This window comes from Anser cygnoides, chromosome Z (assembly GCF_040182565.1).
Source record: "Anser cygnoides isolate HZ-2024a breed goose chromosome Z, Taihu_goose_T2T_genome, whole genome shotgun sequence".
Lineage (NCBI taxonomy): Eukaryota > Metazoa > Chordata > Aves > Anseriformes > Anatidae > Anser > Anser cygnoides.
Genome location: NC_089912.1, coordinates 82,995,387 through 83,010,300, shown reverse-complemented (window position 1 = coordinate 83,010,300; position 14,914 = coordinate 82,995,387). Strand labels below are relative to the sequence as shown.

At 39.2% G+C, this 14,914-nt stretch overlaps 1 protein-coding gene across 13 annotated transcripts in view; it reads left to right on the top strand.

The window, feature by feature from the left end:
• Nucleotides 1-14,914, top strand: part of GLIS3 (GLIS family zinc finger 3) — a 194,867-nt gene that overhangs the window by 148,062 nt on the left and 31,891 nt on the right. For all 13 annotated transcript variants that reach the window (XM_048050969.2, XM_048050967.2, XM_066987751.1 and 10 more), the window contains 2 exons: nt 2,461-2,602; nt 9,594-9,756. In XM_048050969.2, the coding sequence (XP_047906926.1) occupies nt 2,461-2,602; nt 9,594-9,756 (305 nt within the window). The remainder of the gene's footprint in view (nt 1-2,460; nt 2,603-9,593; nt 9,757-14,914) is intronic.

Below are 14,914 nucleotides of genomic sequence, written 5' to 3'. Positions count from 1 at the left end.
TCAGGGGACTGGGTATCCAGAGAACAACTGGTTTTGCCGCTAAAGACTGAGGCAAAGAAGGCATTAAGCACCTCAGTTTTTTCCTCATCCCTTGTAACTAAGTTTCCCCCCGCATCCAGTAAAGGATGGAGATTCTCCTTAGTCCTCCTTTTGCTGTTGATGTATTTGTAAAAACATTTTCTGTTATCTTTAACAGTAGTAGCCAGATTTAGCTCCAGATGAGCTTTGGCCCTTCTAATTTTGTCCCTGCACAACCTCAAAACAGCCTTATAGTCCTCGTGGGTGGCCCGCCTTCTTTTCCAAAGATTACAAACCCTCTTTTTTCTCCTAAACTAGAGCCACATCTCTCTGTTCAGCCAGGCCGGTCTTCTTCCACGCCGGCTCATCTTTGGGCACATGGGAACAGACCGCTCCTGAGCCATTAAGATTTCCTTCATAAAGAGTGCCCAGCCTTCCTGGACTCCTCTGCCCTTCAGAACCACCTCCCGAGGGACTCTGCCAACCAGTGTCCTGAACAGCTCAAAGTCTGCCCTCCGGAAGTCTAAGCAGTTTTACTGGTCCCCTTCCTGGCTTCGCCAAGAATAGAGAACTCTACCATTTCGTGGTCACTCTGCCCAAGACAGCTCCCGACCACATCTCCCACCAGTCCGTCACTGTGAACAGAAGGTCTAGTGGGGCACCTCCCCTGGTAGGCTCTCTAACCAGCTGCGTCAGGAAGCTATCTTCCACGCTCTCCAGAAACCTCCTACACTGCTTTCTCTGGGCTGTGTTGTGCTTCCAGGATATGTCTAGGAAGTTGAAGTCCCCCACGAGAACAAGCGCTGATGATTTTGCAACTTCTGCCAGCTGCCTGTAAAACTCCTCATCCGTCTCCTCATCCTGGTTCAGCGGTCTATAACAGACCCCCACCAGGATGCTTGCCTTGTTGGCCTTCCCGCTGATCCTAACCCACAGAGACTCAACCTTATCATTCCCAGCCTCAAGTTCCACAACATCAAAACACTCTCTAATACAGAGAGCCACACCACCACCCCTGCCTGTCCCTTCTGAAGAGCCTATAGCCAGACATTGCAGCACTCCAGTCATGAGAGTGGTCCCACCACGTTTCCGTGATGGCAACCAAGTCATAGCCTGCCTGCTGCACAAAATTCCAGTTATTTTTACCTGCTCAATTTTCATGGCACCAAAGGGAAGAAATATCCTGTTTTATCTGTAGAGTTTTATCTTGGGAGTCTGATGCATGAGTACACGAAGTCCTCCAGCACTAAGTGGGGTTTCTGTCCATCATGCTGCTTTGCTAAGAATTCTCTGTTCATCATCATGGGTGGCAAGACAAGATATCTATCTGCATCTCATGCACTGCAGTGCCCCACTTGCATATATTCACAGATCCTGCTTTTTCATACTTCTAAATGTATACACTAGCTTATGAACTGAGACAGCTGTAAGGAACAGGCAAAATTTTTATATATGTGACTTTAACATGAGGCAGGGTGTTGAGACATGCATCAGTGCCAGCAGCCTGCAGCAGCATCCATCTGCCAGAAACTTCAGGCTGCAGTTTTGCATAACAGCTAGAACAGCTCCACAGCAGACCACTGCAGCACGTCTCCTTTTTTCTTTTGTTTTAAATAGTATTGTAGCCTAAGGGTGAGCCCATTCATCCATTTTTATTCAAAGGAAAACTCTGCCTGTTAATTTATTTGTTAATTGCTTGCAGAATGACTTTTTTGCCAGACCGGAAAGATAAACGGACTTGTTCGTTGTGGCTAAAGTACTGTGCAAGTGACTGGGATGTGTGGCACTGTGTGAGCTGGTCAACTGCCCCTTTTGACAGTACTCATTTTCAGATCGGCTCAGCCATGTTATAAAACAAATGTGATTCTAGTCAGGTTAACAACTTGGTCTCGTGACAGCTTTGGTCCATATAAGGTGGTGCTACTTCCATCCTGATCATCCTGAGTCATATCACTGCTCGCTGCTCATTCACAGTCCCTTATTTTCACTGCCACTGCCAGAGATGCTTTTCTCATCCTTCAGTGAGCTAGTTAAGGACACCAAACCAGCAGGAAAATGTCTGTATTTTTTATAGTACTACTCTGCTGATATAAGAAATTGCAGACATTTGATAAGTCTCCATTATCCATGAATTGGGCAATTCTATTTTTTGCAGTGTATGGCAAGAGAGCACATGTAAGTTCATCTGTCCAAGGTCCTACCTGTACAAGTAGCCCTTTTCCTGAGTCCAGTTTTATTAAGCATGAAGAAGTTTCCTTCCCCAGATTTGAGAAATACCTACTGTAGTGGAAAGATATTTACCATGATGTAAAAGAGAAGGATTCTTCATATGGTCAATTCCTTTATCTAACTCCTCAACATTTCTTCATTACATTTTTTCAGTGTCTTAGGGTATTTTGTGTTTTGTTTCCTTTTTTTGTTTGTTTATCTCTTGTGTTTCAGTTGCGATCAAGCTCGGACCTTGGCCAGGACATCCTGAACGACTGCCTCACAATCCAGCCCCTCCAGCCAGCCCCATCACCACATGATATTACGGATAACACCATGGGACACTCCCCAGGGCCTACACATGATATTTACTCAGGTATAGAAAAAGACAGAAAAACAGCCTGCTGTAATATTGCTTGCCTAGGATTATGGATGATTTTGTAAAGTATTCTAAATTTCATATCTATCATATGAGAATAACAGAATCCACAAAATAATCTGGAAAGATTTTAAACAGATTTTTTTTGAAGGGAAGGGGTAAAAATTATTTTGTCCATGAAAAAGACCTACCACAATCAAGAAAAAAATAATTCTCTATAGGTGTTTGACTTCTTCTAGTAATTCACTTCTACAAGCGATTTCTACTTGTAGACATCTTGAATTCATTAACCTTCATTTAGTTTTAAGGAGGGTATTATTCCTGTTCATTACTCTTGTATCGCGTATCAATTTTCTAATAGATCTATATCAGTGAACTTAAATGCTGCATTATAAACTTTCATATTATGATTATAAATACAACAATAAACACATTTGTGCCATAAATGTGATAATCCTATTTTTATTGTTTCAGTTAAATACTTGAGATTTTCATATTAATATATCTAACTCTGTAATACCTGGCTAATTGTGCAATAGCTATTCATGTTTCAGCTAAATATAAAACATTTGGGAAATTATGAGTGAAAATATATCTCAAACCTCAAGACAGGGCAGGATGTTTACATTTTTATGGAGTATTGTAGTAGCTGTGAAGACGTGTTTTTAACTGTTGGACAGAATGCATTACATCGTCCATTTCACACTGCGATTTGCCCTGAAGCAAGCAAATGATGTTACTATAGCTTCTCAAGTGCATGATTTTCTTTATAAGTTGGAAATTAAAATTTGATTGGGAAATGTACAAAAGGTTTTGCAATGAGATTCTAACTATATTTTAAATAATGTCTTATACTCCGATACCATGAAATTTCCACCTAAATACTTTCATACCTGTGACTTGAGAGATGCTTTACTTAAATACCATTTATTTTTGTGGGTTACCCCCACTTCCACCCCCAATGAAATAATACAGAGCTAGGTGCCCTACACATGTAATAAGTAAATCCTTTCCCAAAGGATTTTCTATCTAAGGTAATGATAGGCAGTAGATAGATTCAACAGGCAGGTAGAGAATAGAGGATTTATACAGGAAAAATGAAAGGATTTTATAAATTGTTCCAGTGTGGGAGTTCCCCAACCATTAGGCACAGTGTGGGAGATTTCTAAGGGACATGTAGTCTGTTAAAGCCAATAGCATTGTCATTGGATAGCAGCTAAAGCTCAGTACTGGAAGAAAAGAAGAATGTAAAAGAACAACTGAGACATGAATGGTCATTACAATGAAAAACAGAGTTGTATTTGATAAATAAGGAATGCAAAAGAGGAGGTGATGCATAGTGACCAACAATTGAGAGGATCTCTATTGTATGTATGGCATATGTATTCAGAATTCTTAATATGTGTAATATACTACCAGGTAGGACCATACACAAATTACAGTGGATGGAAAACTGTTAATGTTATTTTTATACCTATTTTAATGAAGATATTTTCTTTCTCATCAGACTCCTTCTACTCTCTAGTTTTACTTCTGAGTTTATACTTTTTATTTTGAGAGAGCTGAATATTTTTTTCAAAAATTGGAATGATGATCGAGTTTACATTGTGAAGGAGAGAACATTCACTGATGAATTGGCATAAACAGAGTAAGCAACAAAGCAGATGCACTGTTTCTAGTTCTGTTCTTCAAGATGAGACGGAACTTGGGAAACTGTAGTCCTCTGAAACAAAGAATCTGTTGTGAAAATTGAGGATATGATGTAAAGACTCCATGGCAGGAAGAACCTTAAATCCCAATCCAGACCCTACTTCATTGCTTCAGGGATTTCACCATTTCTTAATCACAGATAACTATGAAAGTTTCCAGTATGTTCACCTTTCTCAACTAATGATCAGTCCAAGTCCCCATCATTGCAAGGACGAGGCAACAAGGCTACTAAATGTTTGTCATGAACAACTCAGAGATCAAAGAATGCTCAAAAATTACAACCACAAGACATTCCTTATTTATATTGTAGTCAGCTTTGGGAATAGCAACTGGGAGGCTTTTAGCAAAGGACCATTTTAACATTTTTATCAGTGGTCTATAAATTAACTGTAAGTTAACTCTGATATTTTAATTGACTCAGTTAGTAATTATCTGATGGCTTGTTAATTTTCCTTCTGGTTTTCTAAGCTGTTAAGTAGAGAAAAAGAATCTTAGTAAACAGTGTGGTGTCTCAGTACAATATTTATTTGTGAAGGATCTTTATCACAAAACCACTATGTGTTCTAAGTGTTTACTTTTCTAAGTATTTAAGGTAAGTTGTCCCAAAAGAAATTGATTGAACAGGTCTCCAAATTACAAGACTGGATTGGTGTACCAGGTGCTTCCCTAGACTTGTTTGCTTCTTCTACCCAAGTATATTGAGTAGGTGGTCTAAATTCTCCAGCTCTCTGGGTGCCTCCTATACTTGGGTGCTTTCTGTATCTCTGATCTATCTGCAGAACATCTGGAGAATGATTCAGAGACCTTCAGTGCAGATGGTCCATCCACTGGACCTACTTTGGAGACAGGTTTATCTTGTACTGTAATTTTGACTTCTGCTCTCTCCCTTAATGCACAGTAGCTGCTTAAGTCCTATGCATGCTGGAATCTTCAGATTTCCAGATGAGCTGGGCAGGTTTATTAGAGCACAGGAGGCATGTTTTACATTTGCTGGGCTTACCACATAAGGATCAGTACAGCACATGCACAAATTTCTGTCCAGAAAATCACGTAGAGAAGTATGTGCTCCCTAGGGTAGGAAAAAGGGAGGAATATATGGAAGGGATGCTCCGAAGTGCAAAAAGTATTTCAGATTCTTCCTTCTGTGCATTACCAAATTCCTCATTCACAAGGACAGCATAAATGTTCCTAGAAGAACTAGAAAGTTAAATACAGTAATTAAAAAAGCCAATCTTGCAAATTAATAAGTATGTAGTTTTAATTGGCTCTGAGCTATGAAATGAAATCTTCACACTGTTATTCTTGTATGGTCTGATTCTCAGACCTCCAAATTCATGGTGGCAGTGGTAAGAGGAGGGGTGTTTTGGGGGTAGAAATTGACAGAGTGCTGATTTGGTAGTACTAAATCCAAGCTCGTAAATTATACCATTGTTGATAATTTGCAAAGGGAAGTGTGATTATTCTTGTTTTAAAAATGTTCCATGAAATTATAGGTTTCTGGCTCCATAGAAAATAAAAATAAAAAATTAAGCTTTGGATTCTGAAACTTTTTAAGTGATACTTTTCTGAGATTTTTTAAAGGAACCTTATTCAGAATCTACTTCTTCTATCCTATCCACCTAATTTGATCCTATATATTATGAGAATTCATGTGAGTTTAGCTTCTCATAAAGAAAATATCTTTGCAGAGGTATTCTCATGGAAATTACTTATGGTTTGTTAAATTAGTTTCTGATGAGACTCCAGAAACGAAAACTTGACCCCTCCTTCTCTGTGGCTGTAATTGATTGATCTTTGTGGGTATAATCCAGTCCAAGGCTCATAGTCAGGATGAATGCATCTTTAAATTATGATGCAGCTTGAGCTATGTAAGACACACAGAGGAACAGCAGCCACAAATCTTTGTGGTTTTGTGGTGGGTTTTTTTATTTGTTTGTTTTTTTTTTTTTTGGTTTTGGAATATCTGAATCTTTTTGAAATGACTCTAAATGGGTTAATTTATCTTGCATTGTTAAAGAGAAAACACTTGTTGTGGGAACCCTTTTCATTAATTAATACTTAATCTTAATTTTGCATCTTTCTGTGTGGACCTGGCTAGTGGTATACTTAAGTTAGCAGTAATGCTTGTGGCTGTGAACATTTGTTCATTTTCATACCATTCAAATCAGGTGTTTACTGGGATCAGGCACTGAAAAGGCATTCCTTTGTGTACATATTTCCTGCCAACACTTTGAGCAAGCAACACACATTTAACACCTAAAGCACTAGAAAAGCTTGCCACTTACAGGGGTCCCAAGAAAAAGTGATCAAGTTATCTAGCAGCTTCTTAAATAGCATCAAGACTTTTCTGTCAGTGTCTTAAGACCAGCTCTATTAGGGAAATGACCTGTCACTGATAATATTTGTTGACTGCCATAAGTCTGCAGACTGCCAATAGCTGACAGTGTTTTCCTTCAATTCATATTTACCAGATTAAAGTAGTAGGGTGGACCAACGCCATGTCCACACTAGGAAGTTTTAATAACAGCATTTCCACTGGGACACAGCTGCCAGCATCATGATTTCACTTCACTGGGTGCCCACAGAGGTGCTTTTGCTGGCACGGTACCTGTATGCAGCAGCAACAGGCAGCACCACCAGAAGGCATGTTGAGATGTCTGTGGGCATTGTGTAGTCTCCCACACCATCATTCATGGTGCTGCTCTTGGGAACTTCATTACAAGGTGCTGTGGGAGCCCAGGAATGCTCTTCTCTCATGCTGCAATCATTTAACTTACCTTGTGTTGAAGAGTGTATTTTTGCAGATAAAATGTATGCTTTTTCTTCCATGAATGTCCTACCTGCTCCTTTGGTCTCTGACATAGTTAGCTCTTATTTTACACTCCATACTGTTTGATCTTCAGAAACAGAAACAAATGCAGAGGACTTCTTGGGAAACATAGCCAAAAGTTACTACTGTAGTAGATAGGCTATGATGGATGTTGCAGGGGGCATTGGGTTGCTCTGTTTCAGAGAAAGCAGCTTTTGCAGATGGCAGGTGGTTGTCCATTCCTGGCTGCAGGTAGACTTTTCCCAGGGGCAGAGTCACCAAATCTCTGGCAGTGCTGAAGGAACCTGTGTTAGCAGTGCAGCCTGGACTAGCTAGAAACATGCAATCACAACTTAGAAAGTACCTGCCTGAAATCCTCACCTTCAGCTAGGGCAGGGAAGAACAACTGCCACCTTAGGCTGGAAACCCATATATAGTCCAGCCTTTTCACTCCTTATCTACCACAGTCTTGAAATAAATTGTTTTAAACATAAAGATCACAGTACTGGAAAAATCAAGTCATTGTATTTTCTTGCACATTTCTCATTGAAAAAAATGCAGGTTACTCTATATTTGCAAGGAGTAATTAAAATTATCTTTGCTTTTATTTAGATAAACAGAGTTTATTTTGAATATACTGATTTATGTTAAATATTCTCTCTACTTATTCTGTCAGAATGTTAATTTGTTTTTCAATATTTTCTCCCATACTGCATGTAAGCATAAAATGGTAACTTCTAAAGGGCATTCTTTTCTTTCCCTCTGCATTCATCTTGATGCTACTCTGAGAGACAGAAGTGAAGAGAGCAATTTTAGGGGTGCAAGATGAAAGTAAAAAACAAAAAAACAAAAAAACAAGCTATTTTGTGCTTCTCTTAGAGAGGTTCTTTCCCAGCCCTTTCTTACTGAGTTACCTCTCTGGCTTAAAGATCTCTCATATCACTGTGGGCTCTGCATCCTCTGTGTCTTTCCAAGGTTTGGGAAAGGCCTTCAACTATCAGATGTCTGCTGTCACTTGCATTGTCATTGGGAGGCTCTGGCCAAAATAAGATTTAACAAACAGTAGGGGCTAGTGCAGAGGGCAGCCACAGGTGTTTTTGTTGGCCATCCTTGCCACATGGTAGGGCAGTCTCCATTCCTCCAGCTTTGCCCACCAGTGTGGCTCATGCCTACTTTCCCTAAACTTTAACAGTGTCTGTATTAGATATTTTTATTTGCAAAATGGTTTCCTCCATCTCCAACATTTCCTGTCATCTCCACCAGCTGAAACATGTCCAGGACTGCTCTGTAATGAGATTACAGTATAATTACACTCTTGAACCTTTCCTTAACTCTGCTTTAGCCTGTTGAATACTTAGTGTATCACATAGGTAGCCTCATGAGGAGGAACAGAGGCATTACAAAGATATGCTGAGGACTTGGGAAATGAGGTGGACTTCTTAAAGTTTTGATCTTGGGCACCAACATTCAAAATTGTGACCTGAGAAGTCATTTTCTTGCAGAGGGGTTTGTGGTGGGGTTAGTCATAAATCAGTGTTTGTTCTATAGCATCCATGCAGGTATTTTAGCCATAAGAAGACCTTTTATGAGTTCGCCTTTTGGCAAACTGATTTAAATTTTAGGATTTTATGAATAAAATTGAATCATTACCTCCAACATACTCACATAATGTAAACTTTACAGATTTAATTTTATATTATAAACTAGGCCTAAAGAAAACTTTTTTTTTTAGAAAAAGACTGGAAGATATGACAAGCAAACAGTGACAGCTCATTTTCATGTTGTAGACAGCCTACAGGCTGTCACAGGGCTCATAACATATTCAGAAGTATTTATTTGGCTACCACTCAACACGAACATAAAGTACCTGACACAGATTTCATTGAAAATAATTGAGTATCTGGACCTTCAGAAGGATTTGCTAATCAGGGTCTTACTGCCTAACTTTAGGAACTTCCGAAAATTAGATTACAGGGTTTGTGGTCAACTCTTTGGGGCACAGGGGGGAGTCCTGTAATGCTTTTAGCTTAATCATTTAGAAGCTTTCCTTGTTCGTAATGTATCCAAAAACAACCACATAGAAAATTATGAAGCTGTTAATGCTAGGTTAGCATTTTTGAATATATTACTGGGCAATCTAAGAGCAATAATATTTTGGTTTGGGTTGAGGTCTTTGAGAAATTTGAAGCTTGCAGTTGGAAAAACATAGAAGTATTTCACTACTTACAAAGCTATGCTTTCTGATAGTTCACTAGCTCTAATAAATATATCTTAGTATATATTTGACACCTTTTATACAAGATGAAGCTATAGAAGAATTGCAGCTTTTTCAAGCAAAATTCCAAAGACAAGGTGCACAACTGTGTCCTGCCTGGTTTTATGAGAGCATCATTTGGGAGCAACAAAGATTATTTAGTTATTTTTTGTGTCTCTGCCTGATGAAGTTTATATCTCTCCTTTTGGTTTCAGCATCTGTGTTCCCCAGCACACAGACAACTCAAAATGGAACAGTGGCTGGGGCAGTGTCTTTGTCCCAGCCCAGCAACCACCCCTCCCCAGCACGTAACGTACAAAGTAGTCCTCTCCATCCTTCTTCCCAGTTACCTCTTCTCACAGCTGCGGACTCCGACAGGTAAGACCACCCCTTGCTTGTTCCACACTGAGTCTGTGTCAGGACAGCTTTCAGATCTGCCAGGATTGGTGGAAATGGACTTGTTGGTGTTCAGAAAGTTGCTGATGGCAGCCACTGGGGAACGATTGCTATGGGTGTGGGTTTACATGGGAGAGTTGAAAGGGACTCCATTATACCAGTGGCGTGGTGGGCTTTCCATCCAACTCCATTTCAGGGACTTCCTTCAAACCTGCCTTGATCTCCACCCATGCCCTGGTCAAGGAAAGTCATACTGGCTGGGACACTAAACTTCAGAAGAGCTCGGTAACACATTACAGAATGGGAACCCTGAGATTCATGTTTCTGTTTCCTTGTGGTAGAAGAGTCATAAATTTATCTCTTTTCTTTCAATATTTTCTTAATACTGACTATTTCTGCAGGAACTTAGCATTTTTTACTATTATGTAAGAGAAAACTTGAATGAATGGATTTTATTTTTAGTTCATTGGTTTGAGAGCTTAATTTCTAATCAGGACTTATTTTATGCTGGCTAGGTACACACCTGTGACCTTTGTTGATTTGATGACTTCAGATATTTCAATGATGTGAAAGCAAATTGCTTGAAAGTAATTTAATTTTCATCTTTAAACATTTCCTAAACTATTTTCATCAGCCTTTCAATTTTTTTATATAGCATATGGTGTTACAGATCTCCACTTAGTTCGCTGAAACAGAAGTCTACAGATCACAAGACCGAAGAAGCCTAAGTAAACATGTTTCCAGTAGAAAAGCCATCAAGATAGGCTATCACACTTCAATGTGAATAAAATAATGACTTCTTACTATATGTATAAGGATACTTAAAAACATTATTTGTTTAATCTCCCTGTTTTTCATTGTTCTAAATTATAGATTGCAGTATGTTATTAATATATTTTAAAGTGTTTAATTTTCTACAGTGATAGAAATCCCAGTAATCTGGAGAGCACACAATTATAATCCTGAGAAAAACATTCCATAGATTTTAATTACTGATATACAAATATTTCTTTGAGGAAAGCAGTTGTAACTCCACTTTGTATCAGGAAGATGAAAGAGCACAATGATTCAGGGAATTGGTAAGAGGTGAAAGTACTTCTCACTTTCAGATGACATAAGTGAATTCAGCCAGTTTTGGGGTCACTGCAAGTTGTTGACACACCTGTCAGAGATTGCCATTCCACAGTGATCTAGTGGTTCAGGCCTTCCTCCTCACTTCTGGCCACACATTCCTGAACCTTTACCCTTACCCTGACTCTGGCTTTGTGTACAAGCTCTGGGACTGCATGTACTCTCTTGCCCTGCTTTTATTTACCAGTGTAGTTTTCTGTAGTTTCTGGCAAGTATGTGACTGGTCTGACATCCTTATCTAATAACTACCAGAGCATGAGATGACAGGCAGGGACAGATCAACAGTTATTACTATTTCATGGTAGAAGACAGTAATCTTCTCATTAGACCATTTCTGAAGCATTTATACAGGGGGAAACATATCAGGCATATCTACAGTATGACTTAACTCATGAAGTTCTTGAATGGGTTACAGATCTCAGGATGCTACTGTTCTCTACAGAACAGCAATAATAAAAATTATCATTTTTATGTGTGCTATTTCCCATCTGTGGAGTTACTCTGGATTAAAAAAATGATGCCAGTATCTTCACTTGGACAGTGGGACATATGACAATTTAAATTCAGAAAAAGGTACATTACAGCAGTTTTGGTTTGATTACAGAACATATAGTAAAAATTAAGACATGTTTAAAGGAAAAATTAACACAGAGCCTGCATTTTGAATCTAATACAGTTCACTTGTGTAAGGGTCCTGCAAGTAGTCTGTCACACCACTTTCTGGCTGTGATGGTAGCTGTGAAAATGTGAGCCGAACAAACAAACACTGGTATGCAAAGTGCCTGAAATAGTGTCTTTGAAACATGTCAATTCCCCTGCTTATCCCCATAGAATCATAGAATGGTTTGAGTTGGGTGGGACCTTTAAGGTCCATCTCACCACTGAGATGACTGCAGGTTTTAGGGGCAAAGAGGGGATTTGTCCCCCTCATGGTGTACAGTTCCTGACATGCTACAGGTTCATTCCTGGGTTCATTCCAGAGTTAGGATGGACTGACCAGCACTTGTCCCTGCAATGGCTTACGTCTGCTGGAACAAACACAGTCCAAGCTTGCCTAGCAGCTTTGCTGACCCTGGGGCCATTCATACGCCCTTTGCATTACGTACAGTAGACTCAGGCTTGTGAGTGACAGCAGCAAAAAGAAATAATCACTTTTTCTACCTCTCAGTGGCCATGGGATAGAGAAATAATTGCAAAGCTTCTTTTCCATCTTTCTCCACCAAGGTAATGGGAAGGTGAATGTGGACCAAACTGAGCCTTCTAATGTGAGAAACTGAACTAAACATGAGGCACACATCCCTCTGGTTTCATTCTGTGTACAAAGCTGTATGTACTAAATGCAAGTCAGATAGAGAGTTGCAACTTCGTTCACTGAAGGAGCAAAAATACATAATAAAAATGCAGGCTTTCATTTTGTTTCTTCCAGTTCTTAGGTTCTGATCTTCAGTGCTCCCCTAGTTTGAATACTGCAACTGTTCAATGAAGGTAGCAAGTAGTTATGATACTCAAAATCATATGTATGAAAGGAGATACGTACTTGGGTTCCTTTTTGCTGATTTTTGTAATAGAAGACATGGGCATTAAGGGAAGCTGAAAAAATAATCAACTTAAAAAACAGAAAACTAATTCTGTTTTTATGTGGAATGGCTAATGTGCCACAAAACTGGTGATGACAATGCTTGAAATTATTTCTAATAATTTTGAATAGTAACTTCCTTGGTTGCAAAAAAAAAACCACACAAACAACAACAACAAAAAGAAAACAACAAAAACAAAACAAAACAAAAAAAAAACAGCCAACCAACCAACAACAACAACAAAAGAGCACGTTTTGCTTTTTAAGACTCACTGTTGTGGAAACAGTAGCCCATTAACTGATATGAGACCATGTCAAACCTTTTTCTTTGGACACCGCATTCTAGATGTTTTTCACCATTCTGTGAACCAGGGCTACTGGTATGTCCCTGAAGCATGACACGTCCTGGTTTGACACAAATGTCTGGAGACTACATAAAGCTGGAAAAAAGGACTTGAACTGTTCAGTTTAGCATTACTGCAATACTATAATAAGTTCTGTGACACTGCTTCTTTTTGTTTATTTGACTGTGTGGTTACATTACTTTTATTTCTTTGCTGTAAAATAGTAAGTAGCTCCAAGCCAGACTTCCAGAAGCAAAAGCCTTTGAGTGGTTCTAAACAAGGAGTTGGGGCATCTGATGTTCACATGTTACAAAGCCCTTTGTATGGTGTGTACAAGGTGTGTACATGGTGTGTACAAGGGTCTGGCTTGAAGAAAGCCTTTAGTTAGAGACCTTAACAGGGTGGTTTTGAAAATCAGTACAGTAATTTTCTCTGGCATGGGGCACTTGAGAGGACTGGCTGCTGAGACATTAGCATTTTTTTTCTTAGTGAGCAAATGACACCTTCAAATGACAGACATTAAAGGGTGGAGGTGGCAACAGGTCTAATGCCAAGCCAGAGCTGATCTAGCAAAGCATGGAATTTTTCTCCACCTTCTGTCCACAATTTCTCTTTTCCAAAGGCACTGTTTTCCTGTTTTCTTTTCTTTTTTCTTTTTTTTTAATATGAAATGAAAAAAATGAAAAGAAAATGAAACAAATGAAAAAAAAAAAAAAGTTTTCTTATTCAGTACAACCACAGCAAATGGTGAGATTTTAAAGCTGTATCTCTCTATCCAGGAAACCTGTATTTCAATGTGCCCTCTCACACGTTCCTTGCAAAAATTCCACTCTTCTTTCACAGATTTCACAGATTTCACAGATTTCTAGGTTGGAAGAGACCTCAAGATCATCGAGTCCAACCTCCGACCTAACACTAAGTACTCCACTAAACCATATCGCTAAGCTCTACATCTAAACGTCTTTTAAAGACCTCCAGGGATGGTGACTCCACCACCTCCCTGGGCAGCCCGTATCTTTCTTCATAAATAACTAAATAACTTGTGGTGCTGGTCAGAGGGGCTGTTCTTTCTTCCTCTCACCCCTTCTTGGGGCTGGCTGGATGGGTTTGACCCAATAGAACAGTTCCTGTGTTCCTAAAGCATGAGGACTTAACATGGAAAAAAAGCATGAAAAGGATTGTTAGACACTTATTAATGACTGATAAGGATACTGGACTCATAAGGATATAAGGACTGATATAGAATTAAATTCACTAGTACGTGCAGTCAACTTCCCTTGGATACCATGAGGATAGAAACTTGCTGTGGGATTATTCCCCTGCAGGATTCTAGGTAGAGCTTTATGGGTGCAAATTTGGAGGCTGAACACAGATGCAGTTGCCTTTCTTTTCAGTATAGTTTTTAACAAATGTTTTGTGTCCCTAGCCAAGAAAATAGTCTCTTCACTTGCTTTCATTACTATAGTATAATGTGCTGTTATTATTTTGTTTCTAATCCCCTGCAGGACTTATTTGAAACTACAGAATAACTGGAATTAACCTTTTTCCCAGCAAACTATTAGGTAGGAAAAGTGAAATACAGGATTTGAAGTCCTAACAATCTTTTGCCCAATTCAGAAAAAATCACTTTTCTTCTACAACTCTGAAACATCTAAAGCAGAAATGTGCAAAACCTCTAGGAATATTAAACTGAGAGCTGTTGTCCTGCAGCCCAGAGGGTTGTTTGGTATTTGGGTACATAACATGCCCTTTCTTTTAAAAGGAAAAATTGATTGCATGAGACATTTTTTCTGTAATCTAGCTTATTTACCAAGAGACAGTAAAAAGTCTTTAAGTCCTTTTTCCTTGAACAGTCCAACAGGTCGAAGAACAGACAGAGTTATTTCTCTTTGACTACAGAAAAGGCTCAGAGTAAATTTACCTTTAGACTTTTTTTAAAGCAAGTTTACAGCTGTCCTTAACTATGCCCATTCTCGCTTTTAAGTCTGCCTCACAGCTAATCATTCCCCAGTTCTGGCCCTCTTGTCATCAGCATGCTGGCTCCAGTCTTGGACCAAATTTCCTGCTCTCCCTCCTCCATGGCAGGAGA